Genomic DNA, 19,582 nt, shown 5'->3' on the forward strand with positions numbered 1-19,582 from the left:
AGATGTGGTGCACTTTTTTCGGCCTTTTTCTTCTTTGTTTTTTATTGAATTTGTCTCCTGATATCGTAAACAAAACTTTCGGACTCCAGATGTAGTCACTGAACCACCCACCTGTCTTGCAATTTCAGCATAGGAAAGACCACTTTCTCGTAACACAATAATATTACATCTCTTTCTAGGTGTCCAATCTACTCTTTTATTTGATGTCATTGCTTCTTGACTAAATATTAAAAATTTTTACAAAAATTCCTACTTGTAACTGCAGTGTATAAGAAACAGGTCCTCCTTCTACAGAACAAAATAAAATAATGAATTGTTTCAAGTGTAAACATGATGTCAGCTTCTATTGGAAGTTACTAACATTTGATTGGTTCTCAGAACAAGAACAATGATTGGCCAGGAAAGCTAGACATTACAAACCACTTCATAACTGTGTATTTTATTTATATTAAAGTATATATAACTTTTTTGTATTGCAATTAATTGAATTTTGTGTTTTTATTGAATTCAGTAATAAATTCTCTTTAAAATGATATATACAAGTTTGCATTTTGCGAAACGTAACATTTTCTATAAGCATACAAAAATCAAAAACATAAAAAATTTCCAAAAGTGTCCACAATTTTGGCCACCACTGTACATACATATATATATATATATATATATATATATATGCATTTAGCCAAGAGATAGTGTTCACGAACTCTTATAGAATTGTTCTAGAAAACATTACCAGGCTTCAGTATTGTCAGATTGTCAACTCCAAGAATTAAAAATAGCTCTAGTTTAGTAAATATTTTCTATGACTTTTAGACTAAAATTCTAAAGAAATAAAACCGCATGAGAATATTAATAACGTATTACTAATGCTTCAAAACTTTTAAATTATTTACGGGAAAATTCTTTCGTCATACCATTTTTAAAAAATTATAAATTAAGGAACCTTACCCAGTAGTAAATCCCAAAAAAGGATCACTTAATGGCCTTTTTTTTTTTTTTTTTTTTTTTTTTTTTTTTTTTTTGTGTGTGTGTGTGTGGTTAGTTTTAATTTCCTTGCCCTTTTCGCTTAAAGTTTCTTTTCTCTGGCTTTGTGACTGCTTGCCACCTCTTTTCCCCTTTCCTCTAACCCCCCCCCATGTGGGGCCCCACGTCCCAGACTGCTATTACGTCATGCCTCCATCGGACACTATTTTACGGAGTCGGAGACATCCCACTGCTGACATTCATTATCGGCAATAATAGCTCAGTTCAGTTCAGTTCTAATTTCAACTCTTCGTGTTTCACAAAGTATACCACACACAAGTATTATTTATTTTGTTAGTATTTATTTTGTTTTATTTATTTTGTTAGAGCTATAACTTACACAAGTAAGTTATAGCTCTAACAAAATAAATAAACAAATGTAAAATAGCATAGGAAAGGGGAGGGAAAAATTATTAAAAAATAACAATAAAAGTAAAATAACAACAAAACTACAAGTAAAAAATAATAATAAAAATGTAAGTAAGAGAAACAATGAAATAAAATGAAAACGTAAAAAATAAATAAATAAATAAATAAAGAGAACTCAATAATCAAAATTGAGAATGAATTTTCGAAAATTAAACTAATGAAATTGTCTCTTTATTCCGAAAACGTTCAGGAAAAAATACAGTGCCCAGAACACAGACAGGCGAGTGGCATTTAAAGCGAAGGGAAAATATCAAATTGTTCTAATATGTTTATTAATCGAACCTTCAATTCAAACTGAGAATGATGTCGAAAATAGGAAATTTTGAAATTAAATATTTCATTCAATTCTTGTCTCACAGGAGTCAGACGTTTTGCATGTCATTTTTACTTCCTTGTGCGAAGTAAAAGATGTACTGTGATCGCCAAAAATTTTAGGTAACATATTTCAACGGAAATATCCATTTTTACCGTTCCTGAATCCATTTGGACGATTTTTTTGCGTGACTTTTGTACGCACAGATACAGTAAAGGATTCTTTTTTACAAAATAGATTGTAAAATTCATTTAAAAGGGATTTTTTTCGTGACGCCTGTGAGTACGTATGTTTTCCGCGTAACTCCAAAACGATTAGCCGTAAAAAGTTGAAATTTTGTATATAGGATTGCTACAAGGTCTAGTTGTGGAAATCCCTTGTTTTCCAATCGGTCGCATAACCAAACGTATGTATGTATTAGAAACGTCCTGCGGATTGCAATTAGCTGCAGGATTGCAAAAAAATAAACTTACAGCATCTAAAATTAAGTGTAAATTGGAGTCAAAGCAAGGCAGGTCCTCAACAATAATTATAATTGCATCATTGCGTAAGAGGTTTAACACAATATCTAAAAATTCAAAATTTAAAAAAGGATCATAGCAGTACAAACTCGAAAACTAAGAATGCAAAAGGAAAAAACATACAAGAAATAAAAATATAAAAATTAATCTCCTTTTACTGAACCTCCAGAACTCAACATGGGAAAATGAATTAAAGCTTAATAAAGGTTGATTAATATGCTTCGAAAACGTGTTTCGTTCTCTTAGTTCATTTTAGGTCAAAAACCGAAAAAAGAAACAAAATTTCATTACATTAAATTCATATAAAACCGAAAAAAATGAATCTCAAATGTGCCAAGATTTTCCAGACACGCCTTCGAAGCACTTGGAAAAAGATTAAAACATATCATTGTTTCAAATTGACTACACACACAAAGAAAATCATAAAACTTTAACATATGTAAAATGACCATTTTAAAAAATTCAAATTGGTCTAAAAATATTATATACAAATCCGAAATACAAATTCAAATATAATTATAGAGCGCAATACAAATATACTTTAAACCAATTAATCATTTAAACAATACTTTAAAATGGGCGGTCCCCGATTATGCTTAATTGAATTTTTAATTCCAAGAAAACAAAAAAACTTTTCAGAGATTGCTTTAAATAATAAAATCAAATCTCAGCTTACTTCGACAAAAACCTGAAAACCTATTAGGAACAAAATTTAAAAAACGCAAACTTAACTGAAATCATATGACGACCTTCAAACGAAAATCTACTTAATTCTTCAGATGAACAAACTGTATTTCTTGTAAAATTCGTAATTGCTCTGGAGAAGCAGAAAAAGGTAGTTCTTGGAAAAAGCGTGCAATAAGATTCAAAGCGTCCAATAGCAGAACTAAGTATTTAAAAATGTGTTCAAAAATCCTATCCTGTTAAACTTTGTGCGCGGGGTTTTCAACCGTGGGTGCGGTTGTAAAAATTATTACCGTAGGAAAGGGAAGTAAATAGGTACCATAGGAAAGGGTATGGGTTCTGTAAAATCTTAAAACGTGAAAGTAGTACTGGCTTAAAGTTGAGGAAAAGGAAAAATATATATTATAAAAGATAAAAGTCTTCACGTAATCGGGATACAGAACGTCTTTGAAACTAAAAAGCTACATTTTTTTTATACTAAAAGCAAGAATATTTGTCAGCATAAATTTATAAAATAGTAGAAAGGAAGTATACATAACAATTGAAAGGGAAAAGAAATAATATCTTTGTACATATTTACATTAAATTTCTTATGGTAGTCATCCGACTATCAGGTAACAGATAAATCATTTTAACAGTTCTTGTGTTTGATAATTGTAGTTATCCATCTCTCTTTTTCTGTTTTATGCACTTTGGCTGCTATCTGGCTTTGAAAAGAAAAACTAAATAATAACCTTTCAGCTGTCTGTAAGAAAAAAAACTTTGTTAGATGTCTTCATCGGGCAGCGTGAAGATCCCTGTGGTGTTTGAGGAGGAGGCGTTTTGGTTTATTTGATTATGGCAAAGTATTCTAGAGCTTCTGCCTAAGAGAAGGGATGCCTTCGAGGAGGAATTTCTAAAGAAAACTGGGTCGTACAGGTGTTATACATGCGGAAAACCACGAAAACGCTCTTGCAGCCTCCTTGTTCACCGGGATTCGAATCCTGGACAGAACTACCAGTGTTCAGCGTCTGAGGGAGAAAAGAAACATTTTTTTGCTCAGTTCGTTTTACGAGGTGATAAATTTCGGATCGCAGTTAGATCAGTCGTCTTCCCCCCTTTTCGCGTAGGTGAACTGTACCAGCCCAAGCCAACACTACTTCTTAGTAATCACTACTCTTAAGATGCATCTGTCAAACGTCTTCCGTATATAAATACTTTACCTAATTAAATGTCTGTGTTTCCCGGGTATGGGTTCTAAAAGGCGTAATGGAAAGGGAGAGAAATTATAAAGCCAGAAATAAGCAAAACTCTTTAGCAATTTCAAATGATTGTTAGCAATACTTTAAAATGCTTAATATATACTCTTATAGATGTCCACAGATGCCATGTTTGTCGCCTGCAATGACATCACAGTGCATTCCTATGCTGCCACTGGGGCTCAGGTTTATATGTATACTTTCGAATACAGAGGGGAAAACAGTATGGTTGAAATTCAATATGGCACTCCCATTGCGTATTTTGATCCAGGTAAGAATATTAAAATAACGAGTTTTTTTTTTTTTTTAACTCTTACTATACTTTAATTTAGAAGTCAAATATCTATTTTTCAGCGTGTTATTGTATCCTACTTACTATGTTTGTGTTAATTAATTTTCTAATGTAAGGGATGAATAATCACCATTCAAATCAAGACTATCTCCCGGATATTGTTCTTCAAAAATTTAACATTTTATTGCGTTCTGTAATTTTGGTTACTAATGAAGATAGCATTAATAGGTTCAAATTTTAATTGTATCGCTTTTTAAGCGTTCATGAATCAGAACCGCTGCAGTAGCTATTTATCAAAACTTAAGCAACATTACAAATATAACCGCATCTAACTTATCACCATCATTGAATAAAACAGAATATTTGTCAGCATCAATCGCTGAAATATGTTCTGTAGAGTATAGTTGAAAGTAATTTGAGAATAATATTCGTAATAGATTAATTCAAATAATCTGATATAAGCTGCCATTACAGACAGATTAAAACAGATCATATATCAATCAATCAATCAATCAAATGTAATTCATTTATATGAAATATAGCAAAAACGTTTGACGCTATGTACTATTTTAAAATTTTAATTTAGTGATTAAAATGCAACAATGAATCCAAGTTAATGTGAATTTTGTACAGTTGACTACTTACAGGAAATACACCCATCCAAAATATTTATATAAAGGTAGAGGTTTATGAACAAAATCCATATTCATATATTTGCTTCCTTAAACACTTAAATTGAAAAGAGTGCCATTTACTAATCAGTCAGTCGACAATCAGGGCAAAGCAAACGAAATTAGCTAAGTTGAGTGCAAAAATAATGCTCTATTTACTTCAGTGTAATTTCATAAATTTAAGAAGAGGCATGATATAATGGAAAATCCATTGAGTAGCAAATCTGAAATTATGAATACGGAAGTAGTTATCTCTTGCAAATTTGCTAACTTAATTAATAAAAAGCTGTGAATTGAAAGAACATTTACGTGTAATGAAAATGCAGCGGAGCTAATTTTATATTTTACTTCTATCCAAAATACTTTAAGGGAATTATGATATTTGTAAGGAAATAAAGCAAAATAAATCTCGATTGACTATTTTATTAGGTGCTAATGTTGACGACTCAAAAATATTACTATCATTAATTATTGTGAATTCGCGAACATCCTTTTGCTTCCAAACAAATCCTGACACTCAGTTTCTTTTTAATGTAAAAAATCATTTTTTACTCTGCTTATTGTGCAAGCTAGCTATATCCATTACATCCAAGTATAATCAAAATCATAAATAAATATTACATTAAATTATTCGTACGATTAATGTACTCAAAATGCTGATAAAGAACTACTGGAAAGAAAGTTGATGAAATATAAATTACACAAATTGCGAATGACGAAAGGCTTGGCAAAACGTACTGTCTGAAACTGTAAGAAATACCTACAGTGCTCTTCACATCGTCCAATAATATCACTCTTAAATGTAGACAAATTATATAGGAAAAACTAGTGAAGAAGAAGTAGAAAGCGTTTAATTAATTTGCAACCTAGTTTTGGAGACACAGCTGCCGTTTTCAGTACTGTAATTCGTATTTAATTAAGAATTTGAAGAAGAATACAAAAATGGCATTGATAACTGCGAATGTCAGACTGTTCTCCAGAAAGAACCAACAAACGAAATAAAATTCTTATTAAAAAGGAAAATGGTTACAAATTTTTTAATTTATATATTAAAAGTACTAAATATATTTTAATAAAAATTGTATAATTTTTTATTATTATTTCAAATGGATATGAATTACTGAAATTCATACCAAGAAAAATTATGAATGTTTAAAAAACGTAAGTGAATAAATGTAGAGTACTCTTCATCAGAGGTTAATAGCTCATTTACTTGTTTATTTTCGTGTGCTACTGCAAAGAAATATTATTTCGTATCATTTTTAAGTAGTCCAGCTTAAATCTTATTTAAACGTATTTCAACTTTGCACATTTCTTTCTTGGCTCCAATCGCAGCATAAGAAAGAAGTTCTGCTAATCTGCCTCTTTCCGGAATTCGAGAAAAAAATTTTACTGTATACAATGACGTCTTGACTTTTTGAGAATACAAATGATGGTGACTCAGCTATGCTTATTTATGATGTGTGACAATGCATTTTCTTAAGACAGATCAGTGTTAACTGTAGCTTTGCCGTTATCATTCTCAAAGATCTAACTCTCACTTTGCGTTCCTGATATCTTCCAGGCGTGTCGCACGGAGACGAGCTTCTATACCTCTTCAGCCTGGATGTGGAAGGTCTTCGCACTCCTTCCTTACTTGATAACCTAGTCAGTGGCCGGGTGGTATCTCTTTGGACAGATTTCGCAAAATTTGGGTACGTACATCATTATACTAGCTTTCAGACTAGTAAGGTGATTTATAAATATTACTGATATTAGTAATCTATACTTACAGCTCCGTTTCTTTCGAGTTCGCTGCTGGCTGCACCAAATACTTCTAAAGTTTTAATTGCTAAATGATTTTGGCGATGCAAAATAACTGTTCGCATCAATTGTCGCTTCAGAAATTGTCGGTTACAGTAGCTATTTGGAATCTGTGCTCATCTTCAATGCTATTCGCTTAAAAAGTACTCAAGACCGTATTTTCTTCTTCAGTCCTCAATAGTTGAAATTCTGTAAAATATTTTACATGAATATTTCCGTCAATAATACTTGTAATATTTAAAACTAGTGACACATTATATTGTGAAAACAATTACACTTCAATGTCCAGGTTCAACGTTAAGGATTCAATGTCCAAAAACTATTAAATACAGAATTTTTTCGCTACAGAATTCAACAGAGAACAAATGGTGTTTTATTGTAAAATGTCTTATGTCTCCTTCTGGAACTTTATTCTTATCTAAAGTAAATGTATGTTAGAAATTGACCACTGCCAAACTGAATTTATGTTTTTTAGTGGTTCGTTATTCCGTTGGCATATTTGTAACCTTATGAATCTTTGATAGGGAATTATTTCATGATCATTTTTAACTTCTTTTTATTGATGAAATTTTGAAATAAAATGAAGACGATATTCACTGCTTAGGTAATCTAAATTTAGGTTTACTATTGTTACTAAGATCAACATTAATAGAAAATACGCTTTAATTAAAGGATTTTTGAGTTCAACTGTAACTGAATTATTTTGCTCGACACATCTGCTGCATTCAATACAAAGTATGAATTAAATATGCTTCGATCATATTGCTTCTGTTATTATTTTGTGGGAATAAGAAAGTATTAGATCTATTGGCAATGGATTAGAACACTGAAGAGTTATATAAAATATATTAGATAGGATATATTTCAGAAATAATGCCCAGAATGAAAAGAATTCGCGGTGGGGGAAAGATGGTTTATACGCCTCTCCTCGGAATCCAGTAAAAATGTTCTTGGTATTGATGCTATTGGTGTATTCCGTAATTACTTGTGATCCCCCTAAAAATTAAATAATTAAATAAAATTGTATTGATATAATTATTTGGCTCCAGTAACCCCCCTCCCTGTGCATGCTGATATTCAGGACAGTATACAATTCAGGACAGCGACTAAAATGCCGACAACATGTGACTTATATGTACTTACTTCCCCGAAAGATAAAAACTAGTACGAAGAACTCATGCAGTAAGGGCAACAAAATAACTAAGATACTCGAAAGTAGACTGCGTAACTTTTACAGCATCCCTATTGTGAAGATAACGTAGTGTGGTTATTTTTCCTTTTCTCATATATAAATTTTAAAATAAAAACAGACAGCTTGAACCAAAGAATCCTTAAAATGAGTCTTAGTAGTTTTCTCTTCATTCGCATAAAAATCGCTTGTACAGACAAGAAGGTACTACGATACAACGGTCTTGAATATCTTACTTCGTATGCGTTGTGTAGTAAGAGTTCAGAAAGAAGTGTGCTAACTAGATATTTATCGCCAACTAATAAACTAGACACACAATCCTTCTCAATTAAAAATACCGGATATTTTTTTAATCCAATATATAGTTTCGGATATAATTATATATCTTGGATTATTCGGACTAATCCCAGATATTTGATAATTCTAAGTTTCTATATTTTGTTCATGTGTATCCTTAATACTTGCCATTTTTTTAGAACCTTCATTAGAAAAATAATTTTAGCAAGGCAAATTTTCTTAAGCATTTCTAAGTATGACGCGATTATCGCTATTAGCTTCTGAATATTTTTTATCAATAAAAACCAAACCGATAAGTACAGAACACATGCCGATATTTCCATCAGTCATAAATATTCACAATTAAAAATTAAATGAGTTCTTGCGTCTAATGGTGAATAAATCGATTATATTCGGTCAGAAGATGAAAGAGAGACTATAAGAATTATGAGGAAGATCTGTAATCAACAAATCTAAATTAATGAGACACCTCTTGGATTCATTTTCCTCGCCAGGCTTTTGATATTATTTTTAAGTTCTAATTTAATGAAATGTTTCATGGAATTGCGGTGCCACTGAAGTGTTGACTTTGAAAGAGGAACAGTGCCTTTCTCATCTAGGAAGAATGATTTCCCAGTACCATTTGTTCCACAACGAAGGAATTGCAGCTCGATGTAGATGACCAAAACACTTAAAGAATGTCTGTCACAAACAGTTCAACCAAATGTTTTTGCAATATATTCTTTAATTAAAGGATTTGAGGTTCAGTGAAAATTCAATTGTCTTGCTCAATACCTTCTATACTTGATATACAGTATCAATTCATATGTCTAACTCTCGCTGTTATTATTGTTCTATTCAGAAAGAAGAAAGTACTTTAAATAACTGATTTAAATAATTTATTTAGACGCTCACAGCTAATTAATGGATTAGTTTTTTGAGGGAAATAAATCGTTAAAAGAAAAGTTACCTGAGGATTGCAGTCACCATACCTCCTATGTAACAGATATAAAGGTATAAAGGGTTAAAATAAATACTTATAAACTTTGAAGCTATAACTGTGAAACTTTTTTCTTCATATTATTCCATATTAAAAATAAATCTTCTTGATTTAAAACTTTGTTTCTTTAGTCCAATAATTCTCAATTTTTATTGGAAACATAAAGTGTGCGCAGGACAGATTGGGCATTTTCCTCAAACCCGCCCCGGAAATTCAATAAAAAATATGTTTTTATACTGATGCATGTGTATGCACATTTTCGTATAGGGCACCTCTAACATATGTATTATTGTATCAATGTAACACTATATTTCATAATTTTTTCTGAATCTCCAACTTAATAATAATCTCTAATAATACTCTAATAATAATAAAAAATAATGAAAAGTTTATTGAATGAAAAAACACTTTTCTCAATTTCCACCCAGTTTTCTGCAAATCATAATCTCTAATAATATCGTAAAACAATATATGTGTCCTATATAAAAATCAAAATCTATCAAAAATATAAATGTATGATAGCTATAATTTCATTGCGTGCGTATGGGCTCGTAATGCATTGAATGCACACAGAGCCGATGAGAGCTCAATAAAATTTATTTTCACGAAACAAACAATTTACAGTTCTGGAACTTTCAATTAATATGTGTCATTAGGTTTTCTTAAAATCAACTTAAAGTATACAACACAAACAGGTACTTCTCTTCTTTACAGCCTTGGCCACAAAAAATGGCGATGGCGTATTTTGGGCTTACGTTGTTAAAAAGTACGATTTGTTGCCAAATTTTGTAAGCATACTCGAAAATGAAATTGTCAACGATAAGCAATAAAACGACAACTATGCAATACAAGTTGTAACGTTGCGTGCCTTCAACTTGCACGCAACCAAGGGGTGACTGTGAAAACTGTATAAAAGATAGAGTCTTGTGACGGGTTTAAGTCCCTTTTTATTCAACGTAATAAATTACAATTGCGTGCTCTTGACGCTCGCAGACTGTGCCAACTCGGCAGTCAAATAAAAATAATAACCTGAAAAGAAACTAAAGACAAGACTCTAACTACGAGGCTCTCTAAAATAACTAACTCACCGCGTTTTACAACACCGCTGCTAATTCAGCAGACTTGAAGCTCGCTTGAACGATTAACACTACTTCCCGCCAAGCACATAGGCCGAAACGCGGGGTTCTTCAATTTCTCGCTAACTACCTCCGCGCTCGTGAAGTAAGCATATCACACCGAACTCGTTTCCTTCCTATTTAAATCATAATACTTCCGCTGATAATTTGAATCCTTGCGCGTTCTACTCAAATTTACATATTCTGGCATTGGCAGTTCCAGGGGAAAGTAAGGCTTGACAGGAAAGATAGTTTAAACTTAAAATAAATGTTAGTTAAAATAAATCTAAACCCTACAAAGTTATTTAATATAGAGATAGAATTAATTAGAAAAACAAATACGGCAATATAATTTTACATAAATTTGTATTTATTATAATATTTGACACAATTTCTTCAGCAATTTATTAAAACTAATAATGTAATTCATCAAACTTTATTCAATATATACATTAATTATCAAATTTAATACATTTATGCAAACAATTTATTAAATATGGCATATGTAAACATGCTGTAAAGTTTTATTTATTATTTTACTTAATACAATTTTGTTAGAAGTTTATTAAAAAAATCTAAACATACCAGAGAATTCATTTTTTACAGTCTCTTTCTAGAGGCGACAGTTCAGCAATGGCTGCGGATAATGCCTCAGCATCAATTATAATCATCAAGGAACTATACTGTTTTTTTCTTAATCGAAGATTAAAATTAGAAAGCACAGTAAGTGTTTCAGAATGAAAAACGGTTATATTAACAGAGTTCAATTACAAAAGACCAGTTAGATCGTTAACCGTTTGTTTCTTACCCATACGCAGACCTATAAATAATTGTTTCTTGCCAATTCAGAAATGCTTCAAATGCAATTCTTCGCCAAGGCCTCTGCAGAAGACAAGTACCCACAAATAGTCATATATCATATTACATATACTTGCACATAATGAAAAGCGTTACTTGGTTTAGAGCAAAAGTATCAGTGTTGTAAGTTAAAATAAGCTGTGTTAACATTAAAAATATAAATTTCTAAATTATTGGCACGAACCTCTATCTACTAAGTAATAACGAGGTAATACAATTATAGCAAGCCGCTGGTTCGGTGGCAGGACCCGCGGTAAGAAATGGATCAAGCGTTTATCTCTTGCGGACCCTAGAGATCATCTGGGATTCTATAAGATGCTCATGTTTCTAAATACAGTGGTGGGTAATTGCTAAGGACTGATGACATTTGCAGTGATAGCAGCCACAAAATGGAAGGCAGGAAAATGTGAAAATTAGTGTAAGTGCGAGATACAGTAAAACATGTTGTGCGTATGCAAATTCTGAATTGCCGCAGTTGTTCGTCACGTGATAGACAAGATATGTGTATTGATCGTTGGTGATCAAAAGCATAATTTAATGGGAAAGAATCAAATGACGAATTTGCAATTTTCGACATGTCTTCCCGACATCAATTAGAGGATTTTATGCATGGCCGTATTATTGGCAAGATTGAAGAAGAGCGAAAAATAACACATGTTGCTAATGTGTTCGATATCAGCACAGTGTTATTTCAAAGCTTTGGAAATCATTTCAAACAAATGGAATGTGTACCAAACGTGACGGAGGAAGTCGTGTTCGCTGCACTACGGCTGCAGAAGGAAGGTACACAGTGCTATCGACAAAAAGGAACCGGTACAACACAACTACTAAAGTAGAAAATCAGTTACTTGCTACTACTGGCAAGCAAATCTTCTAGAAAACTGTAGCCAGACATTTGCATCAAGAATGACTATACGCCCGTCATCCAGTTGCGTTCATTCCACTGCCTAGACGTCACCGTTCCGGCCTTTTGCAATGGTTTCGTCAGCATCGCAATTTGAGGAAAGAAGACTGAGCTTGTGTACTATTCTCAAATAAAAATAGGTTCAGTCTCTCGTCTGATTGTGAACGGAAACTGAAGTGGCGTGAGAGTGGTACAGCATACAGTCCGGCAAATATGCAGGAAAGGGACCAATATTCTACATGTAGTAGCATGGTATGGGCTGGAATCATGATCAACGGCCGTACGTCGCCTTATGTGCTTCCAACTGGGACTATGACTGGCCAACGACACATTAATGATGTTCTGCTGTCTCATGTTCGCATGTTCTATGGTACTGTTAGTACTAAATTTGTTTTCATGGACAACAACGCAACATATCATCAAACAGTCGCTGTCCAGGGTGTCTAGAGAGCGAGGATATTCAACACTCTGTGTGGCCAGCACGTTCTTTAGATCTGAATCCCGCTGGAAATGCTTTGGGGAGGAGTTTTGGTGATCGACAAATGACGTCCAATAAACAAGAACACCTTCATCGGTGCACTGACAGAGGAATGGCTGCTGGATAATATTGTGCAAAGCTTGACACTACGTGTGGAATCTCGCATTGCCGTCCATGGTGGCTATATTCCCTTACGCCAGATTGCCTGCGGAAGGTGATTGCATTTGTTTCTCTCTTACGTATTAAGCACAAAATAACCATTTCGTCCCTTGAACACTTTTCAAAGCCTTCTGGATTCCAAAGCATAATAAATTATCTTTGTTATTATGGCCCAATATTCTGGTAACTCTGGTATTGTTTTATTTTACTTCGCATCCAAGCCCACTTAATCTTTTATGCACTATAAAGCCGTTTGTGATCCGTCCTTCGCAAATGTCTGCCATTGTAGTTAGTACATGGGAAAAAATGCCTGCTTCATCGTTTGATAAGTAATTGGTGCCCCCTATACTTCTACCTATACCTGCATCTGGCTACTAAGTAAGAACATTTTTATTTAGTCGCATGCATTGCCTTCACATTAAAGGATAAAAGTTATGTAAGTGTTCCATTAAAATGTCTTATATACTGCTAGCAATCTATTATCTAAGAAACTGCAGTTTATAATTTCACAGTCATTTTTCGCAGTATAAAGGAAACGGTATACTACAAAAAATAATCATTTCATCTCATCTTTTCGAGGAATCTGATGACTATATTTTTCAAAATTCAGAGACCAGTAACCCGCAATAGCGCGCCGAATAAAACATATTTCGGAAATTTAACTTTCGAGATATATGATTAGTTGACTTACACGAAAACCAGTTATTTGGAAAAAACCTACGAGAGACACAGCTTCAAGCGAAATATTTTCATCTTAAATGTTAAATGATTTGTAAGCAGGAAGCTAAAAGTATATTTTAAAAAATAAATGTATTAAATGTAATATTCTATTTTCCAGGGAAGCTCCACAGTATATTAACTACGAATACCCTCGTTGGGAGCCCTACAAACCAGAAACTCAAGCCTATTACAGAATAGAAAGAGATTTACGACCAGAGGCATTCTATAAGCAGAGAGCTGTAGACATGTGGACAAGACATCTTCCCGCTTTAGCTGGTATGACATCACCTACGAATAGCCCACTTATACAAGACAAAAGAACAGAAAGTCTTTACAGAACCTTAGCTTGGGCTATGGTTTCTGTATCTATTGCCTTATTGGTGGTTGTAGTTGTATTACTTGTGGTCCTCTACAATCAAAAGAAGAGTCAAAGTTTCAAAGCTAATACGGAAAATCAGTCAAGATTATCAGGTTCTACACTTTACTAGAAGAAAATCGAAGACACAAGGCAGGATTGGTGTTCTCCCTCTTTATACGTACTGAAATGAATGAACTGAAGTAAATAAACGTCCAATAACTGCCCATGCCTCAGTACTCACTTGGACCTTACTTAAATATTAAAATTCAATCATAAGACATTTTATCTTGTCTAAAGCTGTTCATATATGTAGAATGGAAATAATAGATTGTTAAAACATCATCTTAGATCATTGTAAAAACGATTTATACTGTTTTAGAAAATAAAATATAATGCAAATGGCTTTTTTTTTTTTTTTTTTTTTTGTTACATAGTGCGTACAATTCAAATGCTTTTCAGTATATATTTTATGAAAATGAATATTGCATATATATGTTTACAAGACAAAACAAAACCCATAATTGCCTTCACAAATAGTACTACATTTACTCACAGAATTATTATCACAGAATACCTTTCTTCAGAGATATCAGCATGCTAATGTAGACTAAACACGCTGATTTTTTAAAAAGAAATCTAAATATCCTTAATTGTAAAATTTTCTTTTTTTAGTCTACATTTAGATTAAATTTTGAAGTATAACAGTCAAAAAGGTACAATAAATTATTTTCGCACTCTCATAAGCATCATGTTACTCCACAATAAATTATATTTGTACAAGCGATTTAAAAAATAAACTTTGCAGGATACTCTAGAAGCATATTTTTACCTGAAACGTTACGAAGCATTTTCTAGAAGTTGCAATCATTACTTCTTAAAATTAGAAATTCTATGTCAAGAAGAAGAAGGAGGTCTGTGCTCCAGGAAGTTGCTCGTGGTTCTTCACATTAACTCATGGTTACCCCCTTCTCCTTCGTCACCACTTCTCCGTTCTCGTGGGTCTCCATCGTCATGGATATGCCAAAATCAAGTGCCGTTTTGTCGCAGTATTTTCGACTGACCTGATAACATTGTAGATCCTCTGCATTACGGGGCGTGGATTTCTTTCTCCTTTTCGTTGATTCTGGTAAAACTTCCACTTGGATCATGGATCAACTCTGAAAATACATTGAGGACGCTTACAGTGGGCTGGAGCAAACTTGACTCACTCAAGGCACATTAAATCGTCCACAAGCACATGAAATCAACATGCTTTAAAGCATTCATGAAGATACTTAATGGTACTTCTAATAATGTTGTAAATCATTGTTCAAATGATATTGTGCCGTCAACTTCTCATGAAATTTCTGTGCAGACTCGTGGAATTATTAAAACAGCGCACAAAGTTTAACATGCTACTAAACGATCTGCTACACGTGACAGAAGTCCGAAACATCTTTACAAAAGTGTCGACGAAAAATACTTTTACTTTTGCCCCTGAGAAACCTTTGTATGAATATACAAACCTGGTAAAGATACAACTAAGCTGGATGGGTGTCGCACCATAAGTTTACTTCGCGGAATTAGTAAAATTTTTGAAAGAATTATTTATCGCAAAATGCATCCTTATTTGCCTGTTTTACCTAACAAACAGTTTGGTTTTCGAAAACCTTTGTCTACCACGAAACAATTAGTTAGACTATCTGAATTTAAGGGTGCAGCTCTTCATAATAGAGGATATGTTGCCTTACTCATGCTGGACGTGGCGAAAGCCTTCGACCGCGTGTGGCATGAGGATCTTATATATAAACTTATTCAATTGAATACTGACAGAGAAATTATAATCCTATTGATGTCGTTCATCTCAAACAGGAAATTCATCGTAACCCAAGGAAATGACTATTCAGACATCAGACCCATTGCAGCAGGGGTCCCCCAAGAAACTATCCTTGTCCCTATACTTTATTCGTTCTACGTCGCCGATTTCCTCAAGGAAAATCATGACCATCACTACGTTCTTGGATGTTATGCTGATGATACTGCTCTTGCAGCTAGATCTACAAATGTTAACCATGCGATTAAAAAATTACAAGATCATATCGAGAGATGTTGCACCTTGTGGAGAATTGCTGTTAATGCGACGAAATCTCATTTACTTATCATTAGAAGGAAAAAACTCCCGGACTAATCCTACTTGTCAGCTTACCGTGTTCAAAGAAACTATTCCTGTAGTCAAGACTGTCAAGTATTTGGGTATAACTTATAATTCTAAAAAATGGAATGACCATATTAACAAGATTAGAAACAAAGCAAATAATGTTATCAATAATCTAATTCCCATTTTTGGAAAACATTCAAATATGGATCTTGGGGGAAAAAAGTCATGTTTTCACCTCCATCATCAGAGCATTTTTAGTTTTTATGCTTCACCTGCATGGACCTCTGCTACAGAAAAAGATCTCCTGGAATTACAAAAAATTCAAAATCGTTTCCTTCCCATTATCACTAATGTACATTACTATGTCAGAAATGTCACACTTCACGGAGATCTCAGACTTGACACCATTGAAACTTATCTTAACAAGACAAACACAAAATTCTTCGGTAAAGCACTTGTATGTCAACACTTATATTCATTTAATCTCTTCAACTATAAAATACTAAAGTCATTTCCCGCACAACGCAAAAAGATTGATCTACCTATCACCTCAGGCGCGTAGCCAGAGGGGGTGCCCTGAGCACCCTCCTGCTTTACCACTACCTATACTTATAAAAAGTGCTAAATAATTTTCAATAAATGAGACTTAAGTTTTTAAAATACTGCTTTCCAGCTTCCCAAAAAATGCATCTCATTAACAAAGAATGACCGGAAAGTCTGCTATTTTCCATTTAGAAGTAAGATCAGGAAAAGTCATCCTTCCTCAGGAAACAAGCTGTAGGAAAATATTTCGAAGGTTAGGTGACACTTTCAAGTCGTAAAGCTGTTGTTCTTTTACAGTTTTGAATATCCATTTGTATCCGCTCCAACTTTCCCTCTAGCTATCAAGCTAAATATCACTAAAGAAGAAAAAGCCCTTTCGTTTCGGACAAAGCATCTAAAAGCATAATGTTATAAAAATATATTTTATGCATAAAAAGCATAAAAGAAAATAAGTATTTAAAAAAAAAGAAAGAAGAAAGAAAAGAAAACAAATATAAGCTGGAGCATTTAATTTTGAGATTTGCTACTTATTATCTAAATATTGCACAAAAGACAGAAGGAAACGCAGTAAAATAATTTTGAGTGATTACATTAATTTCGAATTTCAATTAAGTCAATAAATATAGCAAAAATATTAAACTTTTTTTTTGGAATAACATAGAAAGCATGTGAACTTCGATGTTTTCAATGCAATGAATTTCATTTTCTTAGTCATCTAGCGATTTATATTCCTGTTATTTAAAATGATGTAATAGGGTGGTTGTTAAATACGCAGATAGTTCATTCACTACCTAGTAATTTATTTTATTTAATTAGCCCAAAGCGACTATTAATTTCGTTTTGGCATTTTGTGTTGCTTATTATAAACGGCGTTTCACTTTTCAAAGTGTTTCTGCAAAACTTAGATCACCAAATATTTAAAGAAATTAAATAAAGAATCTGAGTGAATCTATGCATGTTTTTCGCTTCGTGAAAAAACAGCGGTACCTAGAGACATCAAATTTTGAATAACGTAGTCCTTCATTCGAACATGGGTATCTGAAAGTCCAAATTTGGAGTTTGGAATTTGTTTTATTATTTATTTCATATTTTGTAAAGCTTTAACGGATTTTTAATTAACAAACTCAACGATTTCAAAGCGAGCAGTGGTAACACTGTACGGAAAAAAAAATTATCTCTAGCGCGCGAGACTGTGTATCGAAAATTCTAAAGATATGTTCTTTTTAATTTATTTTGTGATATTTCTGTTGAATTGATTTTTATGGTTTAAGTGCGAAGAACATATTTTATAAATAAAGGTAACACACAAAACGTTAAAAAAAACGCTAAACGTTAAAAAAAATTTGGTTAGTGGTCAAACTGTGCAATTTTTAATTACCTGCGGTTATGAATTGTACTCGAAACATTACAATTTCATTTGCAGTAATCTTAATTTTATTTAACTATACTATTCAGAGATATCATACGGGTAGTTAATGCTTTAATGCTTCCAAGTTGCGTAGTTGGAGGAAATAATTTTCACAGCAAAATTATTTGTTTAATGTATGGTATTAAGGAGGGAACAGTTATTTTAATTCTTATTTGAAGTTTTTCTTCGAAGAGCAACACCAATCACAAAGGAATAACTAGATTAAAATTTGCTAATAATGTCTCAACTTCACCAATTTTATAGAGCTGTAAAAGGAAAATATCTTATACTTATCCCTATGCTGTGACATACCTTCCTTGCTCCTATATTCAAGAACTGAATTGTTTAATCTCCTATGCTCTATAAAGAATTCTAATAAATATGAGAATCATTGATTTAGTGACGGAAGAAAAAGTACAAAAGCCTCTTTCTAACTCTCTCTTACACTGAAGAATCAACTGTAAATAATGTGCTGCTTCTGTCAATTAAAAAGACCGACTCGATATGTAATTCGACTTATTGCCTAAGAAAAAGTTTAAATGTGATCGACCATATTAAAGTGCTATTGAAACTTTCATAAAATCCTAATCCAAAAACTAAAAAACTCAGAATTAAAATAAAAGTTTAAAAATAATTTTATATTTAAATGCTAATCCCAAAAGGCAATCGTTTTTTAAAGCTATCATTATTGTTTCCAGCTATATACTATCCACATATTCGAATACTATTTATCAAGGGGAAAAATCTTTGCTCCGTTTTCTGTTTTAAAAACAAATTAAATACAAGGAATCCTCTTATTGGTGACCATCTATAAATGTAATCGGTATTTCTGAGAACGGCAACTATTTACTTAGCAGACCAAAATTGTCTACAATAAAAGACTGGCGTTTTAATAAAAGACTCACAGTGTTTAATGCATTTAAATTTCACACAGATAAAATAATTGAATTGCACAAATAAAATAATTAAATTTTGTATTCAAAAAAAAAAAAAAAAAATTCCAATGAATCGTTTAAATACAGAGAGCTAGTAGAAAATTTGTAAATCCCTCAGGATATTGACTAGAAAATAAAAAGTGCAAAATCGCATTATGTAGCTTAGCAATCGTTTACTCTAATCTTGCAGATAAAGCATTGCCTGAAATCCATTTTTATTTAAATTCAAATCATTGTTTTAAATTAAAAATATTATTACTTATATTGAAATAAAAATTGTGAAATGAATCTATCCATACGATAAGTTTTAAACAGTGTTTTCAGTATTCTTCTTATGCTGTTATAAATATATTTGCTCTTCTGTGTAATATTCTTAAGTGGCTAAGTTTAAATATAAGTATATTTGTATCTTATAGTGTCTTACGTTTTGGTGGCTCATAAATCTGCATTTTTAGTTACATTGAACTCATATGATCGACTCTCCCTATATGATTTCGATCAACGAAAATAATATTAAACCTTTGCTGG

At 32.5% G+C, this 19,582-nt stretch overlaps 1 protein-coding gene across 1 annotated transcript in view; it reads left to right on the plus strand.

The window, feature by feature from the left end:
- The window catches only part of LOC118198391 (esterase E4-like), a 105,299-nt gene extending 90,865 nt beyond the window's left edge, over nt 1-14,434 (plus strand). Inside the window, exons 8-10 of the mRNA XM_085821706.1 lie at nt 4,323-4,479; nt 6,736-6,865; nt 13,792-14,434. Coding sequence (XP_085677832.1) covers nt 4,323-4,479; nt 6,736-6,865; nt 13,792-14,161 — 657 coding nt within the window. The 3' untranslated portion in view covers nt 14,162-14,434. The remainder of the gene's footprint in view (nt 1-4,322; nt 4,480-6,735; nt 6,866-13,791) is intronic.
- The last annotated feature ends 5,148 nt before the right edge of the window (nt 14,435-19,582 follow it).

The sequence above is a fragment of the Stegodyphus dumicola genome, chromosome 8 (genome assembly GCF_044657685.1).
Source record: "Stegodyphus dumicola isolate Sdum_Otavi_A_Nest chromosome 8, ASM4465768v1".
Classification (NCBI taxonomy): Eukaryota; Metazoa; Arthropoda; class Arachnida; order Araneae; family Eresidae; genus Stegodyphus; species Stegodyphus dumicola.